The 26,878-nt window shown below is 32.8% G+C and overlaps 3 protein-coding genes across 3 annotated transcripts in view; 1 reads left to right on the top strand and 2 right to left on the bottom strand.

The window, feature by feature from the left end:
• Window positions 1-4,450, top strand: part of cdm (importin-13-like protein cdm) — a 47,114-nt gene extending 42,664 nt beyond the window's left edge. Inside the window, exon 18 of the mRNA XM_072529284.1 lies at window positions 4,314-4,450. The gene's annotated coding sequence lies outside the window, so the exon portion shown is untranslated. The remainder of the gene's footprint in view (window positions 1-4,313) is intronic.
• LOC140439403 (pre-mRNA-splicing factor ISY1 homolog) lies at window positions 117-9,411 on the bottom strand. Its single transcript, XM_072529285.1, has 5 exons — window positions 9,271-9,411; window positions 8,820-9,187; window positions 4,302-4,451; window positions 1,917-2,014; window positions 117-353 (listed from the first exon to the last, which is right to left on the bottom strand). Exons 1-5 carry the CDS (start codon window positions 9,294-9,296, stop codon window positions 180-182), a joined length of 816 nt encoding a protein of 271 aa, XP_072385386.1. The 5' UTR covers window positions 9,297-9,411; the 3' UTR covers window positions 117-179.
• A 5,114-nt stretch (window positions 9,412-14,525) lies between these two features.
• Window positions 14,526-26,411, bottom strand: LOC140439401 (nitric oxide-associated protein 1-like). The gene is made up of 6 exons (XM_072529283.1): window positions 25,655-26,411; window positions 24,851-25,328; window positions 24,153-24,449; window positions 20,470-20,797; window positions 19,957-20,177; window positions 14,526-14,749 (listed from the first exon to the last, which is right to left on the bottom strand). The coding sequence occupies exons 1-6, from the start codon at window positions 26,303-26,305 to the stop codon at window positions 14,586-14,588; spliced, it is 2,139 nt and encodes a 712-aa protein (XP_072385384.1). The 5' UTR covers window positions 26,306-26,411; the 3' UTR covers window positions 14,526-14,585.
• Between the last annotated feature and the right edge of the window lie 467 nt (window positions 26,412-26,878).

Raw genomic sequence — 26,878 nt, 5'->3', positions numbered from 1 at the left:
TTTAAATAGTGAATTACTTTTTATTTGATTTTATCCTTATTTCTCTCCTCAATTCCATCACATTATTATTTTTTTAATAATTACTAACCATTATTAACTGTCATAAAACAAAAAAACAAGTTTAAAAAATTTATTGTTACAAAATAATAATTTTTTGACCTAAATTTCTACAAAATACACTACGATTTCGGTTCCTCTTCTACGCCGTATTTTTCCATAAGTTCAAGTTTTCTTCGCCTCAGTAGGGCCTGTTCTATATCTTGTTGAGATGGTACAGGTACATGTGCTACGAATCTTTGCTGTGATCCATCTACTAACTGTTGTACAGTTTCCTTACTATCTTCATCTTCAGACTAAAAAGAGAATAATTATAATTTAAAAAATATTAATAAGGCCTTTAGCTAGGATAAAAGCTTTAGTGGTACAAAACAAGCATATTTGTACGACAAAATTTAGTAGAATGTTGAAGAACGGGAGAATAAGTGAAGCACTAAGTCTTGGGTTAAGAATAAAAATATTTATCATAACGAAAATTGCTTGGAAAAATAGTTGCCTAACAAGAGTTAAGCACTAGATTGGTGGGTGAGGTTAGCGGGGAGTATGGGCCATTTATTGGGGACAGAAGGCGACGGGGTGAATTAAAAACATTATACGAAACCAGTACCTATATAGAAAGAAGTTCATAGAGGGTACGTTCTGTCACTGATACTGTTCGATCTGTATTCAGCACAACTTTAGAGATGCTCTTGATGATATCAGGAAAGGTATTGAGGTGTAAGAAAATTAGATATGCATATGACACTATATTTACAGCGGATAATATATAGAGTGGACCAAAAATCTGGAAACGCCTAGTTATGCCTTAAATGGATGGTCCGAATTGTACAAAAACCGGGATAAGCTCATTTTGCAATATGGAGATTGCAAATCTGATGCTTGCAATGTTGCCAGATTTACCATTGTCTGATATCATTAGTCACTTTGGTTTTTTAATACATCACTTTGTATAATGTATTATTATAGAAATCCCAACTTCAATACAAGTTCAAGCATATGTAACATTAGTATTTTATCTAGTTACGAAGGTCGTAAATAAATAAAACTTCTCAGTGCCAAATTAGTTTTAAAGTAATTCAGTAAATATAGAATGCTGTGATTTTGACATTAATTCATAAAACTAACATTAGTTTGACGACTATAATCGTAATAAATCGTCAATAAGTATTGAAAAATTTTGTAAAATTAATTGTATTAATAATTGAGGCTGACAATTGTTTTATATGTTTTTAAAAGCTCTCAACAAATATGGTTATTTTCTGGTTATTTTCCAAGGAAAGATTGACGGCAGAAGAGATCGCGGGAGAAGAATCTCTTGACTTACTGACTTGTGAAAGGGGTTTGCAATAATATCAATCGATTTTTTTCGCAGAGCAACGAAAATGTCAATATTGCACTAACGATGCCAACGTTCAGAAAACTTGGCACTTACAAAATGTGTAAAGACGTTTCATCCAAAAACAACCCTCTTTACAGAACTGTCTTTAAAGTAACGTACTAAACGTAACGTAAAGTAATGGTATATTTATAAATATACTATAGAGTTTTTCACTCTTAATTGGCAGTGTAGAATTTTGTGGAGTGCTATTTTGTTAAGCTCCATCATACGTGAATTTGGTAGATTCGCGCGTTTGGTTTTCCATTTTGGTGAATTCGATCCAATACTCTTTTGATATTTATATTTGATGCGGTATACACTGCATTTACTAACACCAGATAAAGAAGATTACTATCAAATCAACTCCCAATGTAGTGAAAGGCAAATTACCATGTAAAATATATAATCATATGCTTGCTGCACTGCCAACTCAGCGTGAAAACATCAATCTATAGATAAATAGCATTCTAGATATAGTTACCTCTTCAACTGCATATATATTTTCTTCTGTTTGGTCTTCTGCGTTCTCCAAATTTTGTTCTTTTTTACTAACCCACTCAGCTACTGTATTTTGAACGGCTATAACACAAATAATAAATTAAAGTGTTGTAATTATTATAATTGATCACAAACCACATAAAAATTACTATGCATGTGTATCTCCTTAGTTTAATGTAAAAATGTAGACAGAAACAATGCTGCTGCATGATATAAGTTTGCCTGAGAAAAAATTGTCGAAAATTAGGGTTGCCAGCTGTTAAAAACGCAAGATATCAAAGATAAAATAAAAGACAACTAGCGCGTAACGCTACTGGTTTGAAGTGTCAGCGGTGTGAGTTTTTAAAGCATGCGTCGATAGATATATAATAATATACTTATTATCACTTGTCAAATCAGTGTCGTTGCGCCCTAACTCTATTTTACTATATCTTTGATACCTCGCGTTTTTAACTGCTGGAAACTCTAATTTTCGACCACGTTTTCTCAGACAACTTTATATCATCATATTAAGAAAAAAATTAGCTTTAATTTGATATAAAAAAACATGCATATACGTCATTAGCAGCGTATTTTATTTAAAAAATAAATTAACGAAATACAATATTTGTCAAAAATTAATTACCTATTAATTGAATTAACAATATTTGCGGCCACTTTTTGTATTCTCCGAACTTTAAATGTATGTAAAAATGTGAGTTTGATGAATTATGTTATGAACGTAGTGATCCTGCAGTGGGATCTTGTACTATAAACAATCTTTTGGCTTGAAGTATAATAAAGTATAACAAGCAGTACAAACGACGATTTATCTACTTTAGATTTCAGTGTAGAAAATTAACAAAATAGGCTGACTTTCAAAAATCTGAACACCCAATCAGAATTCAACATCAGTTTCAGCTAAACTTGCAAAATCATTACATTTTCAACACCATCATCCAAAAGATACCAAGTAGTTTCTTATCGTTTTGGGATAAAGTCCATGTTTCAGCCCCATATATCAAAACCGGTCTCATGGACAGTCTGTTTGCTATTGCTGTGCGTCTTTTTACTTCGTCACTTGTGTTTGTTTATTGTATTTACTAGTGATCCAAGATACGCGAATTCGTTGACTTACTCAAAGGTATAGTTGTTAATTTGGATTCTCTTTGTCATAGTTCACTTGTAAACTTTGTAAAAAACTGCACTACTTCTCTCATACTTCTGATCACTATAACGATATCGTCAGCGAATGCAAGAATTTGTCGATCTATTAAAGATAGTTCTGTCCAATCTAATATTTATCTGCCTGACTGCCTTTTCCAAGGCAATATTAAAGAAGAGGCACGCTAGCGCATGTCTGTGTCTTGGACCATTATTAATCTTAAATAACATACAGTCTTCTCCTTGAATTCGTTTTGCATTATATAGTGCAGTTCTTTTAATACTGTTATAGGTTGCTTTGAAGTCGACGAAGAGATGGTGTGTATCTATATTATATTCTAGTGACTTTTGTAAAATTTGCCTATGTGCGTGTGTTTGATGTATAGTTAAGTCTACGGCAGTGAATCCGCATTGGTTGTGTTCAATAATATCCTTTGTAATGAGTTAAGTCTCCCAAAAAGTACTGTGCTGGATATTTTATATGCAGATACTAACAGAGTAATACTTGGAGACAAAAATCGCTTGAATGTGATAAGCTTTTCAGTTGAATTACAAAATTAATAAGGTCGAAGGACATAATGTTTTAATTAACCTGTGTTAATCATTAGGTGGAGAAGACAGAGGAGATTGCTTCATATATGTAAGCCTTGCAATGCATATTCGTAGAGGTAATTAAATATGCAAAATTTACTGAAGAATATGACTGTAATTGATTATTGTATAAGGACAAAAGCCCACACAAGATGTAGGAATCTTGAAATTTGGAACTCAGATTCCTCTTGGTTCGTGATTGATTTGGTGTCAATAGGTCAAATATTATCAAAGTACATATAACGTACTACAGACGCGATGTAGTTTTAAAACTTGGCACAGGTATAGTTCCTTTAAGACATTAAAACGAAGTCAATCAGTTCTGTGATCAAGAGATACAGAATTTTCAAAAATTGTTGTAAAAAAGTATGGGTATTCTGCAGAATTAAAACAAGTTTATTTGCGCTTAATTCGCTGTTAGGGTCTTTGATACTCAGTAGTATCAGCTTATTTTTACAAGGACATCAAATTATTGTAATTACCATTGTAATAAATATATTAGTATGAAGAAATTATATTGGAGAATAAAAGTTTTTATGTTGTACCTATTCTTTAGTTTATTAAATTTAATATGTCAGGTTAAGAATTAATACCTACTTAAAATATTTAATTAAATAATATATGTAAATTTTACCTATCTTTTCAGCTTTAACTTCCAGTGGAATCAAAATTCCGTCATCGTCGTCCATGTATCCATAGTAGTCCGCATCGATGTCTTTCATTAGTTCTGCTCTACTTTTCCTTGGAGGAGGAGGCGGCTCCTGCTCAAAAAGTTCTCGAACACCTTACAAACAAGCAAGTTTAATGGTTTGAAAAATCTTCAAGTGAATAAATGTTAACTTTGTTGTCAAAAACAAAAATTATAGTTATTTGATTAGTTATTTTTCAGTATTACGTGTTTTAGTATATTTGTCGGTTTTATGTGTTGTATATTTTACAGTCAATTAAATTGATAAAAATTTAAATTTTGTCGGAATGTTAAATATTATGGTCAAGTATAGCTAACAGTCATAAAAATGTGAGTTTCAGTAAGAAGCAGTTACCAACCAAAAAATAAAAAATTAATACACAAAAAACTGTTCAAAATAGTTTTTGATTGGTTCCTATTTTGCGGATTAGTTTGTTGACAGACGCTCTAAATAAATGCACGGTGCATATTACATAAAATTTTTCTGAGGCGATTGAAGACAGTTCTCGTCTTATCTCTGATCTAAACTTGTTTAATATTCCCATTCCTTATTGAGACTATACCCAAGATATGTAACTTTGTCTACTGATTCTGAAGTTTCATTATTTGTTGTATATGTCATGCTGTCTTTATCACATGCTTCATCCTTCACACTATCACCCATCATAAATGTGTTCCCCGCATCTGTGATAAATTTCTTAAACAGAATTTCCGAGTATGTGCTGAATAATGTAGGTAATAAAATCTAGCCATGAAATCATCATTTTATTTTAAATCCTTGTGAGGTTTTTATACCTACTTATACAATCACTCTTTGTTTTAAGTATAATGTCTGATTGAGCAGAAATCTTTGGCATAGATACCAGATTCCTGTAATATTTGAAGAAGTTTGTGATATTCTCAAATGTTTTTTCGAAATCAATAAACATGCATAAACAGGGCAGTTTATATCCCTATTTCTTTGTAATCAAAACCTACTAAATACAGAAAATAATGCTTCTCGTGTTTTTTAGCTTGTAACATCAAACATGACACCCATTTCTTTTCTAGAAAGAGAAAATTAAGGTTTCCATTAATTTCGGTTTCCAATTTATGAAATATTTTTTATGGTGATACACCTTTTTGGGAATAGTCAGCTGGAGATCTCCATATATAAAGTCTTTGAGACTTTGAGACAGAAATTGGAAAAAGGTCATTATCAGAAAACACTAAAATTACATTAATTTTTATACTTAGTGTCTTCTTAAAGCATCTCAAAATTGGTTTCACAATAAGTTTTGTTCAGTATTAGTGTTATTATTTATTATTAATAGGTGAATTTTTCTTGAGTTCAAAGTAAGTTTTGTGGGTAATTTCGATTTCCTTTTTTAAACAAAACACAGACTTCATAAACCTCAGAAACGTATACAAAACATATTATTGACTGAGCGAAACATTTAAATTAGATCTTCCAGCTTTATTATCTACAATTCTATTTATTCTCTGTGCAATTTTGATATCCAAGTACATAATAATTATCAAAACGATTTGATAAAAATTATTATTTTTGAATATTAATCCTAGAATAACCTACTGTTGATTTTTATGTTGAAATAATTAAGAATTGTATTGACCAAAAAAAAATTAAAAAAGGTTTGGTTCATAGCGGTTTAAGCATATGATGAAAATGAATATTCATAGTAAGTATTAGATATTCATATTCGTTTAAAAGTAATTGTTACTTAGTGTATTTTTTTTTAATTATAAAGCAGGTCGCACTGTTTTGAAAGAGTTGTTGTATTTTGTTTAAACATTTAACGAAAATTTATTACTTAGTACCTGTAAGCACAAAAGAATTTTTGATGACAAAGTACATTTCCAAAATGTTGTGAATTTTAAAATATATTACAAATAACACTAAAAGTTTCTTTAATTATATATCATAATATATAATTTGTCAATCATACTGTTAATTATTTGAAGCAATGTATTTATTTTAGATTTGTGATTGTCACATACAATAGCAATATTTGTGATAAATGTTCTAATTTATCTTAAAAATAATTTCATAGATTCAATTTGGTACTGCCTCTCTATTAGTTCAACTGTAATTTTTCTCATTAATTTAAATAAAATCTTATAGAAATGTTTGTTTTTTTTATTTATTTGCACACTACTACTATTGATTTGTACTCTCACATTAGAATTAATATCACTCCCTCTTCTCACACAGGAAACTTCCAGTAGTCAGTTAAGTAGAGATGAAGAACTAAACTGTCATTTGTCACTACTACCTGTGAATTATATTTTAAGCTTTTCAGTTTCGCTTACAACTAACAACAAAATTATGACTTTTGACAAAGGACCAAAAGTCCTTTTCTATGATATTAAATGAGCGGATTGTGCTTTTTGAATGCTGAACACACCCAATGGACAACCTTTCTAAAACAATTAAAGGCCTGCAAATGGGTGTAGTTCAAACGATTTCTGATTGATATAAGTCAGCTGTTTTGGGTACATTCAGATGTATCAGGAAATATGGTTTTTTATTAAACAAAAAAATGTAATCTTGTGAAGTCAGTAAATACAAGAGTTAGTTTTGCTATACCTATTAACAGTTTTACGTTACAGGATAGTGCAGAATTTATTTGGAATAGTGGTAGTATGGAATTTAGAGGGGGTGTTTTTGTTATGTCCAGAGTGCAGAGACAAAAGAACTGTATGATTAAATAAATAATGAGTCAGTGTATATGCTCTTTATGAAGTTTTTAAAAATTTTACACAATTTTTATGATTTGGACCTTTTGCATTAGGTACTCCATTTTAGTAAATTTCGAAAAACAACAAGCTCCTTACTGAAGAGCAACTCTTGTACTATTTAGTAAATAATGACAACTGTGATGTTCTGTTTTTGTCTGACAAAGAGGTTGAGATTGAGGGCAGTGAAGAATGAGACACAACTGTCCAAGATGAAATTTTTCAGTTCTAATTGCAGAAGATTATCTAGGGAATATAGAACCATACAAAACATGCTCAGAAATGCCAAATAAAGATGAAAGGGAACTACATAGAAGAGAAAGTTGAAAAATCTAAAACAGGAAATAGAAGACATTCACCAATGGCCTCACTGAAAAATCTATAGTTTAATGAATGAATAATAGAACACATGAAAGAGACATATTAAATGGTATAAACCTGCCCCAGACCCTGCTAATAAAATGCCTCCCCCTATTGTTTTTTCCATGAGATATATTCCAGAAGTAATGCAGCAAATGGTGAACATGACTAATTTATATTCAACTCAAAAGAATATACCACGAATTTGTCCAACAACAATGGAAGAAATAGAGTCTGCTCTATGGAATGTAGCTAACAAAATATTCTATTAGCCTAAATAGATTTTTCAAGCTTAAACAAGCATTCCATTTAGAGGATATTGCTAGCCATCCTGAAAATATCAGACCTAATTTGAAAAGTCTGGGATCTATATGATTTGTATTAAAAGATGTCAGATGTCCTCTACAAACTTCTGTGTTGTTTAACAAATAGTTCCATATAAAGGCCACCTGAACATAAAACAGTACATAAAAGATGTTTACTTCAGGAGTACTAATCACAGTGATCCCCTGGAAGGACAAATTCGATGAAAGAGTTAAACTAATTGTTGCTAATATTAAGCTTATAGGATATTAGTGGATAAATTATGTCAGTAGCTTAAAAGAGTGGTAATAGACTAGAGATAGTAGTTTTTCCATTGTAAAATGAATACTTCTAGAATTGGAATATCAAAATGTGGCATTCTTCTTATTGTGCCATCTTCTAAGGAAGGTTGGTGATCACTTATTTAAATGCTCTTGTAACATGAAATATCCGTCCAACACTGAGGTTAGTCCAATCATCTGATATTCCTCAGCCAAGATTTCTTATTTCTTCCCAAGCCTTTTCTTCCTTCTACTCTTCCTTGCATGATGACATTTAGAAGAGAGTATTTATCGTTTCGTATATAGCCCAGCTATATACGAATTTCTACATACTGTTTTTCTTATTTTAATTATGTTGATAAGCTTTCTGCTGTATCCAGTTCATCTTGACACTTCTTCATTTGAGACTTTTGCAGTCCAAAGAATTTTTAGAATACACCTATATAGCCACATTTCAAATGTCTCTAAATTTTTACTGATTGGACTTCCAGACCCCATATAGCAGTTGCGACCATATATAACATAAATGTGGCATAAAAGTTGAAATATAAAACAAAAATCAGATCGTAAAAAAAATAAACATTACAGTAGAAAAAACCAAAACATCAACAGACTGTTATATAGTACATAGTGTTAACATTTAAATAGCGCTAAAATTCCAATAAATCCCATTTTATTTATGTGAAAACATGGTCCTAGAATATTTTATAATTTAAATGAGAAATTGGAACCAAAAATTTGTCTCAGCTTTCTATAAACATTTATAGACCTTATTTAACTTTACCTGGTAATTCCTTAGCCGCCCCAAAGTATTTATACCCTCTATTTCCAGGTACTTCTTTTCCTTCATGATCCAACATCCTCGGTCCAACTCTCTGATAGTCGGGTCCACCCAATTCCTTTATTTGGTCCTCCCAATGTCGCTTCTCCCTCAGTAGTTTATTTATTTCATCATTTAAGTCCCTTATCCTAAATTCTCCAAGGCCAGCATTTTGAATTTGAGCTACTTTTTTCGCAATTTCTCTTATTATCTGCATTCTCCATTTTTCACAAGCATGTAAATTTTTACATTCTGATGCAAGATAAGGCCTTCGCTTTTTATGCTTATCTATTTCTCCTAGTTGTGCTGCTCTCCATCGAGCTAATGTTGTCCTAAAAACAAGATTGGAAAGTAAGTTTAGTAACAAACATAATGGTATCAGAACCAAACCAATGCAACATAATATTTTACTTACATCGCTTTTTCGGCGTTTCGGGCCATATTTTATTCCTTTATTAACACCTGAAACAAGTGATTTAAAATGTTATTAAGTTTAAAACTAAAAAGGATACTTTTAGAGGTTATGTTTTGCAGAATTAAGATTTGTGTTGTTGTACATACATCGTCTTAAAAATTCATTCCATGTCATACAATTTTGACGTTGACATTTTTGCACAGAGCTGCCCAGAGAGTTGTGAAAAGTAGGGAAAGAAATTAAAATGAAATGAATAATGTTTAAACTCTTAAATCTCTATTAATAAATTTAAAAATAAAATAATACACTGTTACAATACAAAAATAATAATGTACAGGTTAATATTGTGATGCAAAACACATTACACTGTCGTAAAGATGGTTGCTTATGTTTAGGTTCTTTCACATCATCGAGTTAGTTTCACATGAATTTGTTTTTGGCGTCCATGGTTTTTGGGTTTTATTTTTTATTTTAAGCATAGCACACTACCACCAGATGTAATTTTATCTATAATTTTAAGTGGCTTGACAGTCACAAAGTACGACGTTTACGTTTAATCTTCAGGTGGCGAAAATAATTTCGTCTAACCCTCCCACAATTTGGGGGTATATACTCTGAACCCTTCTGGGAGTTCCTTAATATAAATTATGTGGTCATGCCAGTTAATTATTCCCTAAGGCGGTTACCTCGTCAATATAATTTTTATGAAGATATTAAGCAAATTTGATGCAAAAAATCAAGACTGGGACATTTTCCTTGCTAAATTATTTCCTTTGTGTTAATTACTTATAGAATATTCTTTAGTGCAGATCGGTTAGAACTAAATTTACAGAATAACATATTTAAGGTCAACATCAAAAGGAACAGTGTATATGAAGTTCATCAATTTATATTATGTTCTTGTCTCTTTGTGTTGTTTTTTCCTAGAATTTAAATTTGACTATCCCTGCTAATAGCAGCTCAGCAGAAAGGTCTTTGTCCTATGTAAACAATATTGAGTGAATTTTTTAAATTTAAAAACGTCATTTTTTTGTTAGACAGAACATATGCAAATGTAGTGATAGAGGTTTTTATAGGATAATATAAAAACTAAAAAATAAATTTGGATTTTAAAAACTAGGTTAAAGCATATAGGTACCTTAAAATAACATCGACATTTTTAATAGGTATTATATTATTTTTACATTTCTTTTGTATAATCTATCAAAGCCAATATTATATTATTACTGGATTTAGCTACCTCATCGATATTATTTTTATTTCATCCTATTTATTTTCTCACGCTACGACTAATGTCCACATACCAACACCACGGGAAATGTAATTTCATTTAAGAAATTGTTAAAGTCTTAACATTTCACCAATAAACCCCCATTATTTTATTACAATTATTATTAAAACGCAAAAATATATTCTGTTTACTTTCGATAAAGCTCAACTCAAATAAAACGAGTTTTTTGTCTCGTCCATTTTCCGTTGAGACGCCTGCTAAAACAGGTTGTTTCTTTTGGTATCTAAACACGCTTCGATATTATGTTACCGCCAATTCTCCTCTTCTCAATATAAAAGTTATCATTTTTACGACCACAACTGCTCATAAATGTTTTTTCCTAGTACCAACCGCTTCGCCAATTTATTAGAAAAAACAAGTTTTTTGTCTACCTAGAACTGGGTCTATAATGTTTATTTGTTTTGGGAACTCGTAAAAGGGCAATATATATTCTTATAGAAAAAGTGGCTTCTTAGAACCCACCGTTGGAACGTTTAAAGTTCATTAAAATCAGTTGAAAATTTGGCGAGTCAGATTGAAGCGGCATTCAGAGACTTCTTTCTCGGTTCTCACGCAGGATAGTCATCCCAGCGGCACAAGACCCCGTTCTCGATCCTCGTACCTGACAGTAGGTACATCTCGACCTCTCAAGATTTGTGTAAAAATACACGCGCTCTACGTAAATTTTCGTTCACGCATAGCAGAAAAATAAAAAGTTTTAGTTTTAGTTAATTTTAGTTAAATACGTTTGTAAACTCTGCCTGTATTGGTGTGGGGTGAATTGAGTAGCTTTATAACCGATGCAGCCGGTCCCAAGCCCGGATAAAAGAGGAGGGATAGAGGAGTAACACCTCTAAAAAAACCAGCGTTCAACTGGCCCGGTTGATAGCACCCTGTAAGGGCTCCTTGACTAGGATTAGAGACGAAGGGTAGATGATGCTCTTAAGCTGCAGTGAAAGCAAATTGTCTAGGAGAAGGAAAATTCCAAAATTAAACCCTGGCCCTCCAAGTCGGGGGTTGAGGCATCGGGCTAACTCCCCGTTACTCAGAAAAAAATAAAATGTTAAAAAACCAAGCAAAACGCCTCGGAATGAATCGATAAAAACCGACGACGTACGCTACGAAAAAGGAGTATGAATTTCGGAACTTGGAACGTGCAAGGTTTTAGACCTAAAATAAATGAAATATTGTATGAAATGAGTAAGCTGAAATTGGACATCACAGTAATCACCTAAACAAAACGAAAGGGAGAAGTATCAGAAAACATCGGAGAATATCATCACTTCTACAGCGGGGTACCAAAGGAGAAAAGTGCTCAACAAGGTGTTGCCATATTAATACGTAGGAAGCTAAGGAAATACATAACTACTTGGGAGGCCATAAACGAGAGAATGATAAAAATTAACCTTATAATCAGAGGACACAAATGCACAATCTTGTGTGTATATGCAGTAAATGATAACGCACCAGTAAACATTACAAACGATTTTTTTGAGAAATTGAATTTAGAGGTTGCAAAAGTCGGCACATCTCGAGAAATCATCATCTTGGGAGACTTAAACAGCAGAACTGGAAAAAACCCCATAACGCGCAGTTATAGGTCAATTCGGAGAGGACCACGTAAATGATAATGGTACCAAACTAATATCATTATGCGAACAAAATTAAATGAAAATGGATTTTTTCAACACAGAGATATACACAAATATACATGGACACAAAATACGAGAGGGTTAAAATCAATCATACGACAAAAGACAAATATATGATTGTACAAGATGTAAGAGTATTGAGAGGAGCTACCTGTGGAAGCGATCATCACTTATTAAAAGCTAAGATCACATTTGGAGTAAATAAACCTAAAGAAGAAAAAGAAGGAAACGAAAGGGAGAAAGAAATACAGAAGAGTTATAACCTAATCAGCTTAGAACAAGAAAGCGTGAGAGAATTATACAGAAATAGATTAAATCAAAAGTTGGAAAATAAACAATTTAATAATAATGAAGAACATTACACTGACATAAAAAGGTGTCTCCAGGAGGCAGCAACAGAAGCCATTGGATACCAAATCCAGAATTAAAGAAAACTTCCATATTGGTTTGACGAAGAAATAGAACAAGAAATAAAGAAGAAAAGAGACCAATATCAAAAATTCTTAAATACAAAGAATATAACGGATAAAATAATCTACAAGGAGTCTCAAGCGAAAGTACGAAAAATGATATGTCGGAAGAAAAATGAGGCATGGCAACAAAAGTATAACATGGTAAATTCACATCTAAGAGAACGAAGAAGCACATAAAGTTGTAGAGTCTTAAAATCTTTACAAGAGAAGAAGAAAGACATAGTGTCAACAAAAACAATGGATGACTGGGACCAATAGTTTGAGAAACTCCTAAGGGAAGATAGACCACAATTTAAAGACAGCAACGAAACACAAAATATAAATATTTTAACTTCGCCCATACGAATAACAACGAAAGAAGTGGAAAATGTATGTAGATCTCTAAAAAATAACAAAGCACCGGGTCCAGGCAACATCCCTGCAGAGTTAATTAAACACGGTACAACCAAACTATATACAAGTTTAGCCAAACTGTTAAAAAACTGCATTAATGGAATGACAAACCCAGAGGAGTGGAAGACATCATTCATATCCACTGTATACAAATAAAAGCAGAAGGGATAAATGTGACAATTACAGAGGCATTGCCGTGACAAACTCGATCAGTAGAATATACGGAAAAGTAATTAAAAACAGAATAGAAAGCAAATATAAAGACTTGAGGTTGAGGAACAGGCAGGATTTAGGGCAGGTAGATCTACTGTTGACCATTTGTTTTGCATTACACAGATTATTGAAAAGAAAATAGCCGTTAATCAAGAAGTACATTTATTGTATGTAGACCTATGAAAGGCTTATGATAGCGTACCACATTATAAATTATGGGAAGCGTTAGAGAAAACAAACATAAGCATGAATTTAATAAATGCGACGAAGGAACTGTACGCTAATGCTAACTCAAAGATAAAGGTTGGAAATAATCTGTCAAATGGATTCCAAATGAATAAAGGCTCTAAGCAGGGCTGCTGTCAAACAAAATAGCATATACACTTTGTCATTTGCAGATGATCAACTAGTGATAGCACAAGATTATGAAGATATTGAGTATATGACTCGAAAATTAATCGAGAAGTATTAAAAATGGGGACTTGAAATCAATATCCAAAAAACCGAGTATATGTGTATCGGCGGGAAACAACAGGAGCTCATATTGGAAGATGGAGAAGTTATCAAACATTGCAACACATATAAATATTTAGGTATGATCATTACAAAAGAAGGCAACGTAGACGACACAATTGAGGACATAAACAACCAAGCAAGAAAAGCAATTTCCCTTCTCAATAGTATCCTTTAGGATCAATCAATCTCTAATAATAACAAGCACAAGATATATAACACAATCATTAAAAGTATAATTACCTACAGTAGTAAAGTATGGCAAATAAAGTAAAGATACAAGAGAAAACTTGAGGCAACGGAAATGGACTTCTGGTGTACAGAGAATGTCTGAAGAACGTCTCCTGAAACAAGTCTTAATGTGGACCCCTCACGGTAGAAAAAAAAGATGAAGACCCCGCCCTAGTTGGAGAGAAGGCATCAACGTTATATATATATATATATATATATATATATATATATATATATATATATATATATATATATATATAAATATATATATATTTATATATATATAAATACGTTTGTAAATAAATATCTTTGTAACAGTGCAACGGACTTAAAAATTTGTTTCGACGAAGGATTATTTAATCCAAGTTTACATACTTAGCCAGTTCCAACGTCTGGCCCGCTACTTGTGTTGTAGAAAGGAGACAAATAACAACAGAAATCTTTCCAGCTGAATGAAAGTTTGTATGAATGCTATTATCTGAAGATTATATAAAAATCAAGACGAACAAGTAGCTGTACGAGTTTTTTTATTTTATTTTAAGATATATACACACATTTTAGAGTAAAAATTTATATAAAAGTATGTTTCTCATATTGAACGGTATTTTTAATTCTCTTTCCCCGTAGCGTTACAGTTTTAGGCAGGATACTGTCTCTTAAATGTATTCCTCTTTTATTTGGTGTCCATGCTTGGAAAGTGTATTCTTGATTACCACAAGTGATGGAAATCCATCCTAAAAAGAAAACAAGCTGTTTATTAAAATTTCACAAATCGATCCAATTTGTTCATATAGATGCTCGGTCATAAAGGTATGTATATAATCACATCTACACAATTAAATATTATTACATAAAAAATTATACGATACAAATATACGATTTATATAGAGGTGTACAAAAATCGTATTTGAAGGAAGTCATGGAATTACATACTTATTTCTAGGCGTCCATAGTAGCATAGTCATTATGCGAATGGACTTTACATTTATGGTCTGACATTTCAATATACAGTTTAGTTAGCCTATGTCTTTAACATCGAGTTAAACTCGATGGTTGTTAAGAAACATTTTTGGGATAAGTGCGTAAAAATGGTATTCAACACAGCAATTTTTAACAAATACTACTTTTACTTCTACATTTTACTGTTAATATTTACTTTTAAATCTACATATAGATGCGGGATATACTCCAGATCACTGAACCTAAGAATAAAGTGGGGTATGGGCAAAAATGCCAGCGTAGTTCAGACAGAACTGACTGGTATCTCCATAGCCGCAAAATAGATAACCCAAAAAGGTATAGCAGGGAAAACTATAATGATCTGCACAGATAGCAGACAAGCGCTACTAACCTTGAATAGACCACGTGTCACATCAGGTTTAGTAATGGAGTGTCACGAGTCACTAACTCAAGCTTCGGATGGTAATACCATCATCCTGAGGTGGGTTAAAGGACACAATAGGAATAAAGGCAACCGCATTGCTGACCAATTATCTAGGAAGGCGGCAGGCCTAAGACTCTTAGGACCTGGGGATCTTTTTGGTTGGTCAACTACAACAATCGCGGAAATTGTCAAATGTCACTCCCATACGCAAACCGTAAAAAGATGGGAAGAAGGGAAAGAATGTAAACTTGCCAGGGTAACACTAAGTAACTTTGAAGAGTCAACATCAAAGAAGTACTTGGGAATGACCAGGAAAAACCTACGTTTGGCAGTTGGTTTTTTAACTGGTCATTGTCAACTAAGCAAACACCTCTACACACTGGGGCTAGCAGACACACCTCTATGTAGGAAGTGTGAACGAGAAGACGAAACTGTAGAGCATGTCCTATGTGAATGCCCAGAGTTATCGTTAATACGAGAGTACGCGTTCGGCGAGTCCTGGCCCACACCTGCCCACATAAGAGAGATGTCTCCTGGTGACTTGTCCACCTTCCTAGAAATGGCAGGATGGACAATGAGCTAAGGGTGACAGCTCCCTGGGAGGATGCACAATGAGTCAATTGTGGCCTAAGTGCTGTGAAACTTAACTCGCCCTCCCTACTCTACAGATACAGATCTACATATAGATAAAAATAACAGTTAGTAGTAGAACTGTGTGAATTGCAAAATAATTGTTACTAGTAATGGTTTCACAATACACAATCAGAGAAACGATTCAATATCTTTGAGTTTTTTGATAACAGTTATACAGAGATAACAGTCCTTTATAAAAATTTTCATTTGTTAATCACCAGTTCACAACTTGGAAAACCTGGTTTACCATCAGATTTATTGTTGTATCAATTATACAACTGCGATTTTACTACTTTGAATTAAGTTTTGAACACTAACGTCACTCTAATTTGAATTTACCATTGACAATATGTCTTCAGAAAAACCGGGCTAAGTGCCAAAAATAGATTAATAAATTTTAGTGCTTAATAAATTTTATTGTTGCTTCTTTTGACGGAAACAATTTGTTTTCACGTTTAGAGCTGCTGTACCAGTAGCTCTGATGATTCCTGTTAGGATGAAATACATATAAGTGAATATACAGAGGCACTATACATGAAATCAAATCTTAACTGTCCTTTCTTTCATAATCTAAATGTTTATTTAGGCCCAGTTTTTCAGTGAGAGGTTAAAATTTTGGTTAGCTAACCTAGGTTAAATTTTAAACAATTTTTTAACCCTCTTAACGGTTTTCATTGCTTTAAACGAGGTTGACACAATCTCGATTAGTTAACCACTTTTTTTCTTCTGTTGGCTGCAGTAATTGTGCCTGCGCATGTGCAAATGGCTAAATTTTAAATGAACGTGAACGAATTTTTGCTTAACGTGGTATAACAGCAGTAGATTTTGCGTTTAATTTATTAATATATACATTATATTTTTCTGTAATCATTCACCAATCCTACCAATAAAGTAACTTTACTCTCGTGAAGCTTTTGGATCGAATGCCAACGTTCGTTTGTCCTTTCATACTAAATGTAAAATACACATAATGAAAAATTCAACTTGTTTAGTAGTGAAACCAATCTAAATCATAATAATGTAAAGATACCTGTTACAGTTATAATGTATTTAACAAGGTAGAATAATTGGCATGATAAAAAAATAACCTAACCTGTCAGGCAACACTCTGAATAATACATTCACTGTATCTATCTTCTTCTTCAAGTGCCCTGTCCGTTGCGAACGTAGGCTATCTACATAGCAATTCTGATCTTGTTTGCGGCGCTTCTGAATAGTTCGGCCGATGTGAGCCGGAACCACTTCCGCAGATTTTGGAGCCACGAGTGTCTTCTCCTGCCTGGCCCCCGCTTACTGTCTACTTTCCCCTGGACAATCAATTGCAGTAGACGGTACTTATCGTGTCTCAATATGTGGCCTAGATATTCAAGCTTTAAATAATACTTTGTTTGATTGTGCTCACGATTTCTTTCTCCTTTCCGATTATTTGGAGTACCTCTATGTTGGTGACATGTTCGGTCCAGGATATACGAAGAATGCGTCGGAACACCACATTTCAAATGCTTCTAGTTTTCTCGTGAGCGTCTCTGTCAGCGTCCAGGCCTACATACCATATAGTAAGATCGGAAAAATATAGCATTTAACTGTATCTATGCGCAGGTGTAACCACAAAATTCATCTAACGAGTATCGGTTAAAATTTTGGTCAAGTTAAACGGGTTTAAGCGCTAACCTAGTACTGAAAAACTCATTTAGCATAAATATTTCGGTGACTGAAAATTACATAGGTTAACCCAGCATTGAAAAACCGGACTTTACACAACCAAATTAGGGGTTAAAGGTTATTACGGGTTATTGTACGCCGATCAAGCTAAATACTCAAGGTTAAAAGGTAACTCGCTTCTGATTTTGGTGGCGGGTCAGTCAAGTCGTGCCGGGAGGATCTTTGGCAATTTTTGTGCTTTTATTGTAGAGAAATCTATTATGGTTTGAGTGGAGCTGAAGTAGTTCATCCAGATATTGGAAGCATCGCTTTCTTATAGCGGGCTAAGGATGGAATGCATTGATCGGTGAAATGAATCATGCAGAGGTGCGAAAAAAACAAAGATAAAGGAAACGCGATGAAACGTAAATCGTGAGACCACGCGCTAAAAAAAACGGAACACCAAAACTAATAAGCTATCTTAAAGTGTTATTCACAAGATACTTAAATGGGGAAGAAATCCCGAATAGTTGGAAAGAAGCATGGATTACTCCAATTCACAAAAAAGGTCCAAAAGATATTTGCGGAAACTACAGATGTATCTCTGTCACCAGTACCTTTAGCAGGCTGTTTGGTAAAATCTTAAAAAACATGATTGAGAAAGAATACGAACCTCATGAAATTGAACAGCAAGCAGGATTTAGAGCTGGAAGATCTTGCGTAGACCACATATTTACCCTAACACAACTGAATGAAAAGAAAGTTGCAAGAAACCAGGAAATACATCTTTTATTTGTGGATCTCACAAAAGCATATGACACGATTCCTGTGAGAAAGCTGTGGCAGTCTCTTGAACGATCTTCATTAAATAGCACGATCATCGCCGCAGTCAAACAATTATACAATAAAGCATCATCAAAAATCAAACTAAACAACACCTTATCAGAAGAATTTCCAGTAACAAAAGGCTTACGACAAGGATGCTGCCTCTCTCCAATACTATTTAAGATCTATTTAAATGAAGCACTAAAACACTGGAGAAGATCATGTTCAGGAATGGGGATCCAACTTGACGACGATACAACATTATACACTCTACATTTTGCGGACGACCAAGTAGTAGTGGCAGCAGACAAGGAAGATTTAGAATTCATGACGAGACGGTTGTTTAAAACATGAAAAATGGGGCCTCTCTGTAAATAGAAACAAAACGCAATACTTATGCATCGGGAATGAAGTAGAAAATCTAATGGTCAACGAACATGAAACAATCAAGAACTGTGAGGAATATATATATTTGGGAACAACAATCAACAAGATTGGGCGCACCGAAAAAGAGATAGAGCAAAGAATCGTGAAAGGAAAAAGGGTGATAGGATGCCTAAACCCGATGCTATGGTCAAAAGAACTATCAAATCAAAGAAAGCATCTCCTCTTTAACTCCATCTTTAAAAGTATAGTGCTCTATGGATGCGAAACATGGCAACTTACTAAATCCCTTGAGCGACGCCTACTTGCATTGGAAATGGACTTCTGGAGAAGATCAGCTAGAAAATCAAGGCTTGATAGAATACAAAATGACCATATCAGAAATATAATGGGAGTCAAGTCAACCATCATTGACGAAATTCAAAGGAGACAACTGATCTGGTATGGTCATGTGAAAAGAATGGACGACGACAGGCTGCCAAACCAAATTTTAAAATGGACGCCAAGGGAAAGAAGGAAGAGAGGAAGGCCAAAACAATCCTGGCTGGGCGGCATTCAGAAGGCAATGTCGGAAAGAAACCTTCACCCTGGCGAATGGAATGACCGACGTAGCTGAAAACTGGGAACCGGAAGGCGGAGAACGCTATAAAAAAAAACCGGGATAATAATAATAAAAATGAAATAAAATAATCAAATCGAATCGAGTCGAATCGAATTGAATCTAATGGAATTGAACTGAGTGGAATCGAAGGGAATGGTATCGAAACGAATCTAATCAAATGCAGTCGAATGGAATCAATGGAATTGAATGAAATCGAATTGAATCAAATGGAATCGATGGAATCGAATTGAATGGAATTTAATTCAATTATATAAAAGTAATATGTAAAAATTGACATTTAAACGATACTGAATCAAATTTATGTTTTCCTTTGGCCAAAGTGTATTGGCAGCCTTATAAGTTCATACATTCACATTGCGTCTTTCTTATAATTTATAACTGTTGCGGATATTTTGTTAAACTAGTGTCATAACCTATAGTTAAATCGTTCTGTTGAACATACATTGACTTACCCGCATTCGATAGTACTACATCATTAACGGAGAGCCTTCGAGTAATTCCAGTAACGGTAAATGGTTTTCCTTTTGACAGTCCAGGCCATTTACTTAATCGATTTCCTTCGTCTATTGGTACTTTAAATAATTCACTTCCCAGACAGTCATCGTATGTTTTTTCTGCGTTGTCCAAATTGCATATCGTTATAGGCAATTCATTTGACCTGAATACTGTCAATCTACAAAATACTCAATTATCGAAACCGAGCTAATCAGGAACAAATAGAAACATAAATTAAAATTATTTTAAACAACTCTAATAAACATCAGAGTGAATAGCTCTAAAGATGAACATTAACTGAACCAATATTTTTGCAGACAGTCTATTAACTATTTCAATTACTAACTAATCCATTTAAGATTTCTAAAAGGAACAGAACTGGAAGGGGCAGCTATAACACAATCAATCTCATAAGTGATTGAATTGTTACATAATTATGTACAATAAACCTATATCTTATGAATACTTACTTGACAGAATCAGGACCTTCTAGATAGTCCAATCTAGCTAATCCAGCTATAAACAAACTAGTGCCTGGCTTGACACAAAATGTCTCTGGTCGTATTAGTTCTTTAGGGAGAGTTAAAATCAGCTCATCTAACGTTAACAAATCCAAAATTTGATCTGGATGAACTACTCCCGGAGTGTCATAACACCATCGACCCGATGCATAATCTGGATGATTTTCATCCACTCCCATTGTTGTTCTTCCAGAATTGTTCCGTTGAGGTTGTGCTGAAAAAGCATCCGCTTTTTCCGGTTGTTTGGTGTGTTTTGAGAATGTCTGTTCAATTCTTCCTAAAAGCGGATAAAAAAGTTTAGCTAGACCATAACTTTATTCGTTATTACACACATATTACACATATTATATGTGCTTCAGCAAAAAATTAAAGGAAACACCTAAACTTCTTAACAATTTTGTCCCTAGTAAGGAAATAATTATAAGGATTATTTGAGTATCAAATTATCTATTTTTGGATTATGTACATATAGCTATTCATTTACTTGATTTGAGTAGTTATTTCTTATTTTATTTGTTTAGCTTAGATTACTATAATTGGGGGTTGATTTAATCCAATGTCACTTCCACTTTCTTCCGTTTTCTTCTTCTCTTGGTGCTACAACCTATTTGGGGTTTGATCTGCTTACCAATTTTTTTTTACATTCTATCCTTTTACATGTTCTATTATATTGCATATTCTTTTCTTCTCTTCTTCATAAATTTTAGTGGCCGATACTTAATTCCGGGAGTTACAGTGGTCCCTAGATATTTTGTTAAGAGACTTGCCTTTCCAGTCTCAGAGATATCCAAGTTTGTCTTCGTCCTATGGTTATCTTATGAGTCGAAATATTGAGCTAGACATGGCATAGTGTGACCAGAGCACAAGCTTTTAAACAGAAAGGAGAGAGAATTCATGACTTCTAGTGAGCAATACGCCCCAGTCTATAATATTCTTCCATTCTGTAACCTATTTTCTTATTCTCATGTCTTAAATATTCATGCAATGGACCACATACAATGTCCACACAAATGCAATCATGGTACTCACACATAAAAAGAAGATATAACAAACCTTGGAAACTAACAACTCATTAACTTGTTATCACATGTATACAAACTTTTCATCAGGAATATTACCAACGACAAATTCCAAGCTAGATCGAACCACATGAGCAGGCAAGATATTATACAAATGCACTCGCACTAATATTTGTAGACTATATAGACGTTTAGAAAGTGTTTGATACAGTCTACCAACATAAGATGCTTGAAGCTTTAGCAGACTGTAGAATAAACCACTGATAAACTACAATACTCAACTACAAACTACAATTAATATTTTGGGGTTGTTCATCTCATCTTAAACGGGCATTTATAGCTCAAAAGAAAGTTTTAAGAAGTATGTATGGTGTTCCATTTTCAGATAGTTGCAAGCCACTATTTAAGAAGTCTAATATTTTAACACTACCTAGCCTTTTAATTTTCCAATTAATATTGCACATTGAGGAAAACAAGCTCAAGTTTGACAGAAATGAGGACATTCACTCACATGATACTAGAGATAAATCAAATTTTCAACAACCTTTCTCTAGATTAGGTGTATCCCAACATGCACCTGAATATATTGGAATAAAATGTTACAATAAAATAGTCAATATATTATCTCTCAGTAATTCTTCACATAAAGGTTTTCGCCAAACTGTGTATTCATTTTTAGTGGACATTCTACAGTGTTGATGGATTTTTAAATTTTTTGCAACAATAGTTCTAAATTTGTATTTGTAACTTTTATTTCGTATCGATTTTATTGTAATCATGTGTACTTTTACTATATATTGTACTCTTTTGTACTAAAAATTTTGACTAGTCCGATAAGATTTACACACTTTTTGTAAGAATTGTGTAAACTTTGTGGATGAATAAATTCTATCTATCTATCTATCTATCAAATATACCTAGGAAAACATTACAGGAAGAGTTAGGTTCAATGAAGATACTAAGAAATTTCGAATTGAAAAAGGAATATGTTAAGGAGACACTATCTTCCCTAAAGTATTTACCACATAGTACTCAAATGTATATGCAAACAGATAAATTGGAATGACCTAGGCATAAATATCAATATCAATGTTATGTTAACAAATTTGAAATCTGCTGATGACATAGTCCTAATACAGATTGTATCGATAATGTCAAGAAAATGTTGGAAAGACGAGAGGAAGCCGCGCGATAAACAGGCCTAAAGATAAATTTCTCAAAATACAATAAATGGCAAACTTGGTTCTCAGCGAAAGTATCAATATTGATGGCACTCATATAGAGAAGAGTGCTTCTTATAAATATCTATGTCATATAATATGTATTAGTAGATATAATCAAACATGCAAACTCTACCGGAGAATACAACTGACATGAGACTCTTTTGGCAACCTGTGAAACACACTGAAATCAGATCTTCTCATATCTTAAACGAAAGGTTTTCAATCAATGTGTCCTGCCTATCCTCACATATGGTGCAGAAATAAAATATGATTTAGTTAAACAGTTAATAAAATATGAAACAAACAATATGCAATGGAACAATCAAATACAGAAATCCGAAGAAGAAGCAGAGTACAAGATGCTGTGAAAAAAATAACAACCATAAAATAGAATTGTTGCGAGAATGGACAATAATAAGCTGACTAGAAGAATTATCGAATGGAGACCCAGTGAAAATGCTATTAGAAGTAGGGGGCTCCCTCCAACAAGACGAACTGATGATTTACTAAGTATACAAGGTGCACAGGGAAAGCATTCAAAGAAGACTTACGTCCAGTGTTGCTTTTTTGTGACTTTACAAATCTAAAGGTTTCTTCTCTGTATTAGTTTGTCTACTTTATGATTCATTTTAATTCTCCAAGTGTCATTGTAATAGGTTGATCCAAATACCTCTCTTAACAGTTGGTTCCAACATGGTTTTCATCAAAAAAATTCATCAATATTTGAAAAGATTCTTTATGAATATAGCCTATAAAATCTAACTGATAAATTTTCTAAAGATAGATTGAAAAATATACTGCTTGCAAAGCGTCCAACAAACTTTTAAAAAACTAATTAAATGGACTGAATACCTGCATGTTTCAAAACATTGCTACTCTGTAAAATTCATTTTAATATTGGAAAATATAACCTATTGGCATTTTATTAACATATCATTTATTAACAATATCCTTGAAAATTCTTTTTGGGCACTAGATTTAAAAACTAATGAGGTTAAGATAGATGATATGTTATAAGGAACATATGTTTCACAGTATTACTATTGCTATAGCACCAGAGAACTTGAAACTAATTAAAAAATTATAGCAAGTAATTGAAAAGATGATCATAAACTTCCTATCCAGAAAACACTTTAATATAGAAGAGGGGAAATTGAAATTATTGCGGAGACTATTACAAATATCTCTGACACCAGAAGCAAAATACTCATGTCAAAAGGAATGAAAACTAGGCGTCAACTGGTAATCACAAAAGTCACATTAAGTAAACAGAGATATAGGATAACTATGGAAAAAATCTTTTTTCTGTATTTGTGTTTATTTTAAGTCTATTGTAAATGTTTATTTAATGTTTTAACATTTAAAAGGACCATAGCCTATTTATTCTTACCTATAAGTGTGGCATTCTCTGCTACATTATCTGCTTTAAGTTGTTCCCTTCTTCTGTTTTCTTCCACAAAAGTAGATTTATTCATTTGAGTGAGTCGTAAGTTTCTCAAATACAAACGATGTGCTGACAACCTTAATATTGGAAACTTTAGAAGATTCAGAGTTGTTCCGGGCCACTGACTTGTGGTCGCTCTTTGTATTAAGTCAGCAGCTTGAATTTTGCAGTAATCTGATCCAAGAAGTGCATTAAATAAACTAGATTTGCCGACATTTGTACATCCTACTAAATAGACATCTCCTAGAAATAAAATATAATAAAAAAAGGTTTCAATAGGCGGTACTGTAGACTAGAGTGAAGCTTTATATTAATCAACAAAATTGCTGTGTTTAATATTCTCTTTACAATTTCATAATATTTTCAATCAAATTTCTATTCAACAGCAGTTTTTGTAGGTGTATCTTTTTTAATCTTTTTTTCATGCTCTATCGCATTCGTTAGTAAGATCTTTTTTACATTTCCTGTACAAAAAATTATGAAACATGAAAAGATGAAGCAACATGCCCAATCTTTTTCTATGTCATTAAATTCATTTTTCTATTAATAGTTATAAGTTTTTTCTAATACTCCAAGTAATACAAATTATTGTATCAGATAAAATTGCCAATAGAAAAAAATATCTTGAACAACTAAAACCACACCTTTCACTTTCCATAAAGAATGCAGAGATGTTATTAAATCTTCTATCCCATATCCAGTTTTGGCAGATATGAGAGAAACATCTAGTATTTTGGAAGTACCAAATCCATTCAATTTCATATAATCCAAGACTTTCTGTTTAATATTTGGTATGAATTTGACATCATCTTTTGGTATCAAATCTATTTTGTTCCCTACTACAAAAATTGGGGTATTTGGTCCAAAAATATCAGCAATTCCGGGCCATATAGAACAAGGAAAATCTGTAAGATCTACCATCAGGATCACCAAACACATTTTATCTGCCAATGACATCAGTACTTTTGGATAGTCATCTGCAGAAACTCTCACTTGAAGTGCTATGTTGTGTTCTTTGAGGAAAAAGCATCTTTGGCATATAATAGCTTCCAAAACAGCTGCCCCTGGTTTATGAGCATTCTTAAAAATTTCTGAAGGGATATAACCAGGAATAGCTGTGTCCTAAAACATAATTCATAAAATTTACTTATTGAATAATACTATGTGATACAGCTAGGATAGACCAAATTAATTTGTTTAAATCAAATTTCAAGTTTTAGGTAAATATTAAGGAACTCTGTTAACTAACTTATCCAAGTAAATAAGCCCAGGGAACTATCTATCCTCCTATCCCAAGGTACTTTATTATTATTAAAAAGAGCCTATATGGAAACTAGAGAATTACATTATTCTTTTTTTAAACAAATGAAAATAAATGATTATCTATACAAAATAATCAAGAACAGATTTAATTTCTAATATATCATATATCTATAAGATTTTCTTACTTTACAATGAAGGAATGCACCACATCCCCCACATGGTACATCACTAATTATACTCTTAGGATCAGGTGTACCATAATTAATAGTTGCATTTTCACCTTCACCATCCTCAACAATATCACGTTCCAAATTATCATAAGCATTCATCCACGTCCGTAAATCATTATTTTTAGCTCTTATTTCTTTATCTATAGTTTCAGGAGAATCCTGTGGAAAGTCTCTATTTTTATTTTCCCCTTTAAATTCACTTACAGGAGTACTAAAACTACTATAAGGGAACTGTACATTTTTATTACTCTCGTTTATTTGTTGTTGTTCAACTTTTAACGTGTCTTTCTCTGTCAACAAATCCTCAGACAAAAATTTTAGTGATAATGGTAAAGGTTGTATCTTGGATTTTAATTCTTGCTGCTGTATGTACAGCCGACGAGCCTTAAAGAATCCTAATTTATTTTGCTTCGCGTTTAAAACGCTGTTAAATAAAAGTTTATCTTTTGTTGAGGATTTTTCACTTTCCTTATTATTTACCAGTTTGTTTTCAACTGGAAAATATAAATATGTATTTGTCGATAAATATTTTTTCGAAATTTCTAGTTTTTGCAACCAATAACATTTACAACAGTTCACATTTTGGTACGACTTTAAAAATAACATTATTTACAGAAGTAAAAACAGTGTTTTTAAATATCTAAAAAAGATATGTGTGGTTATGTTCTATGTTGATGAACTTGATTTGATCTTCTTTTAAATAAAATATTTCTGTACCGACGTACTGGACGTACCGACGAACATCCGAGTTAGTAGCAGTGTTACCAATGGCTGGGCATGGAAAGATGCACCTCCCTGTCAAAAATTATGCGATTTTGTCCAAAATTATGCGCTGTGTTGTAAAACGTGTGAAGCAATCAACAAACATCAAACAAACCTTATTTTTATGTCCTTACTGTCATCTGTCACGTCCTGTCAGTTGTCATTGTAATAGTGATTGAAAATCATGATTGAAAATGGATTGAAAGCGTGTCACAGTCACAAAACAAATAAACAAAATGGTAAATGATGGTAAACAAAATAAACAAGAAACTGAAAAGAAAATAAGTAGGATTGAGGTTTAATTTTTATTTGTTGATTTAAGAGTATGTTAACTGTCATATAAAAGCTTGGCTAGGTTAGAGTGCCTTAAAATGCGAAATGCCCAAAAAAAGTGTGTGATACTGGTACACCCTTGCC

The sequence above is a fragment of the Diabrotica undecimpunctata genome, chromosome 4, assembly GCF_040954645.1.
Source record: "Diabrotica undecimpunctata isolate CICGRU chromosome 4, icDiaUnde3, whole genome shotgun sequence".
Lineage (NCBI taxonomy): Eukaryota > Metazoa > Arthropoda > Insecta > Coleoptera > Chrysomelidae > Diabrotica > Diabrotica undecimpunctata.
The sequence above is the reverse complement of the archived record's forward strand: the minus strand, read 5'-3'. Positions and strand labels throughout refer to the sequence as shown.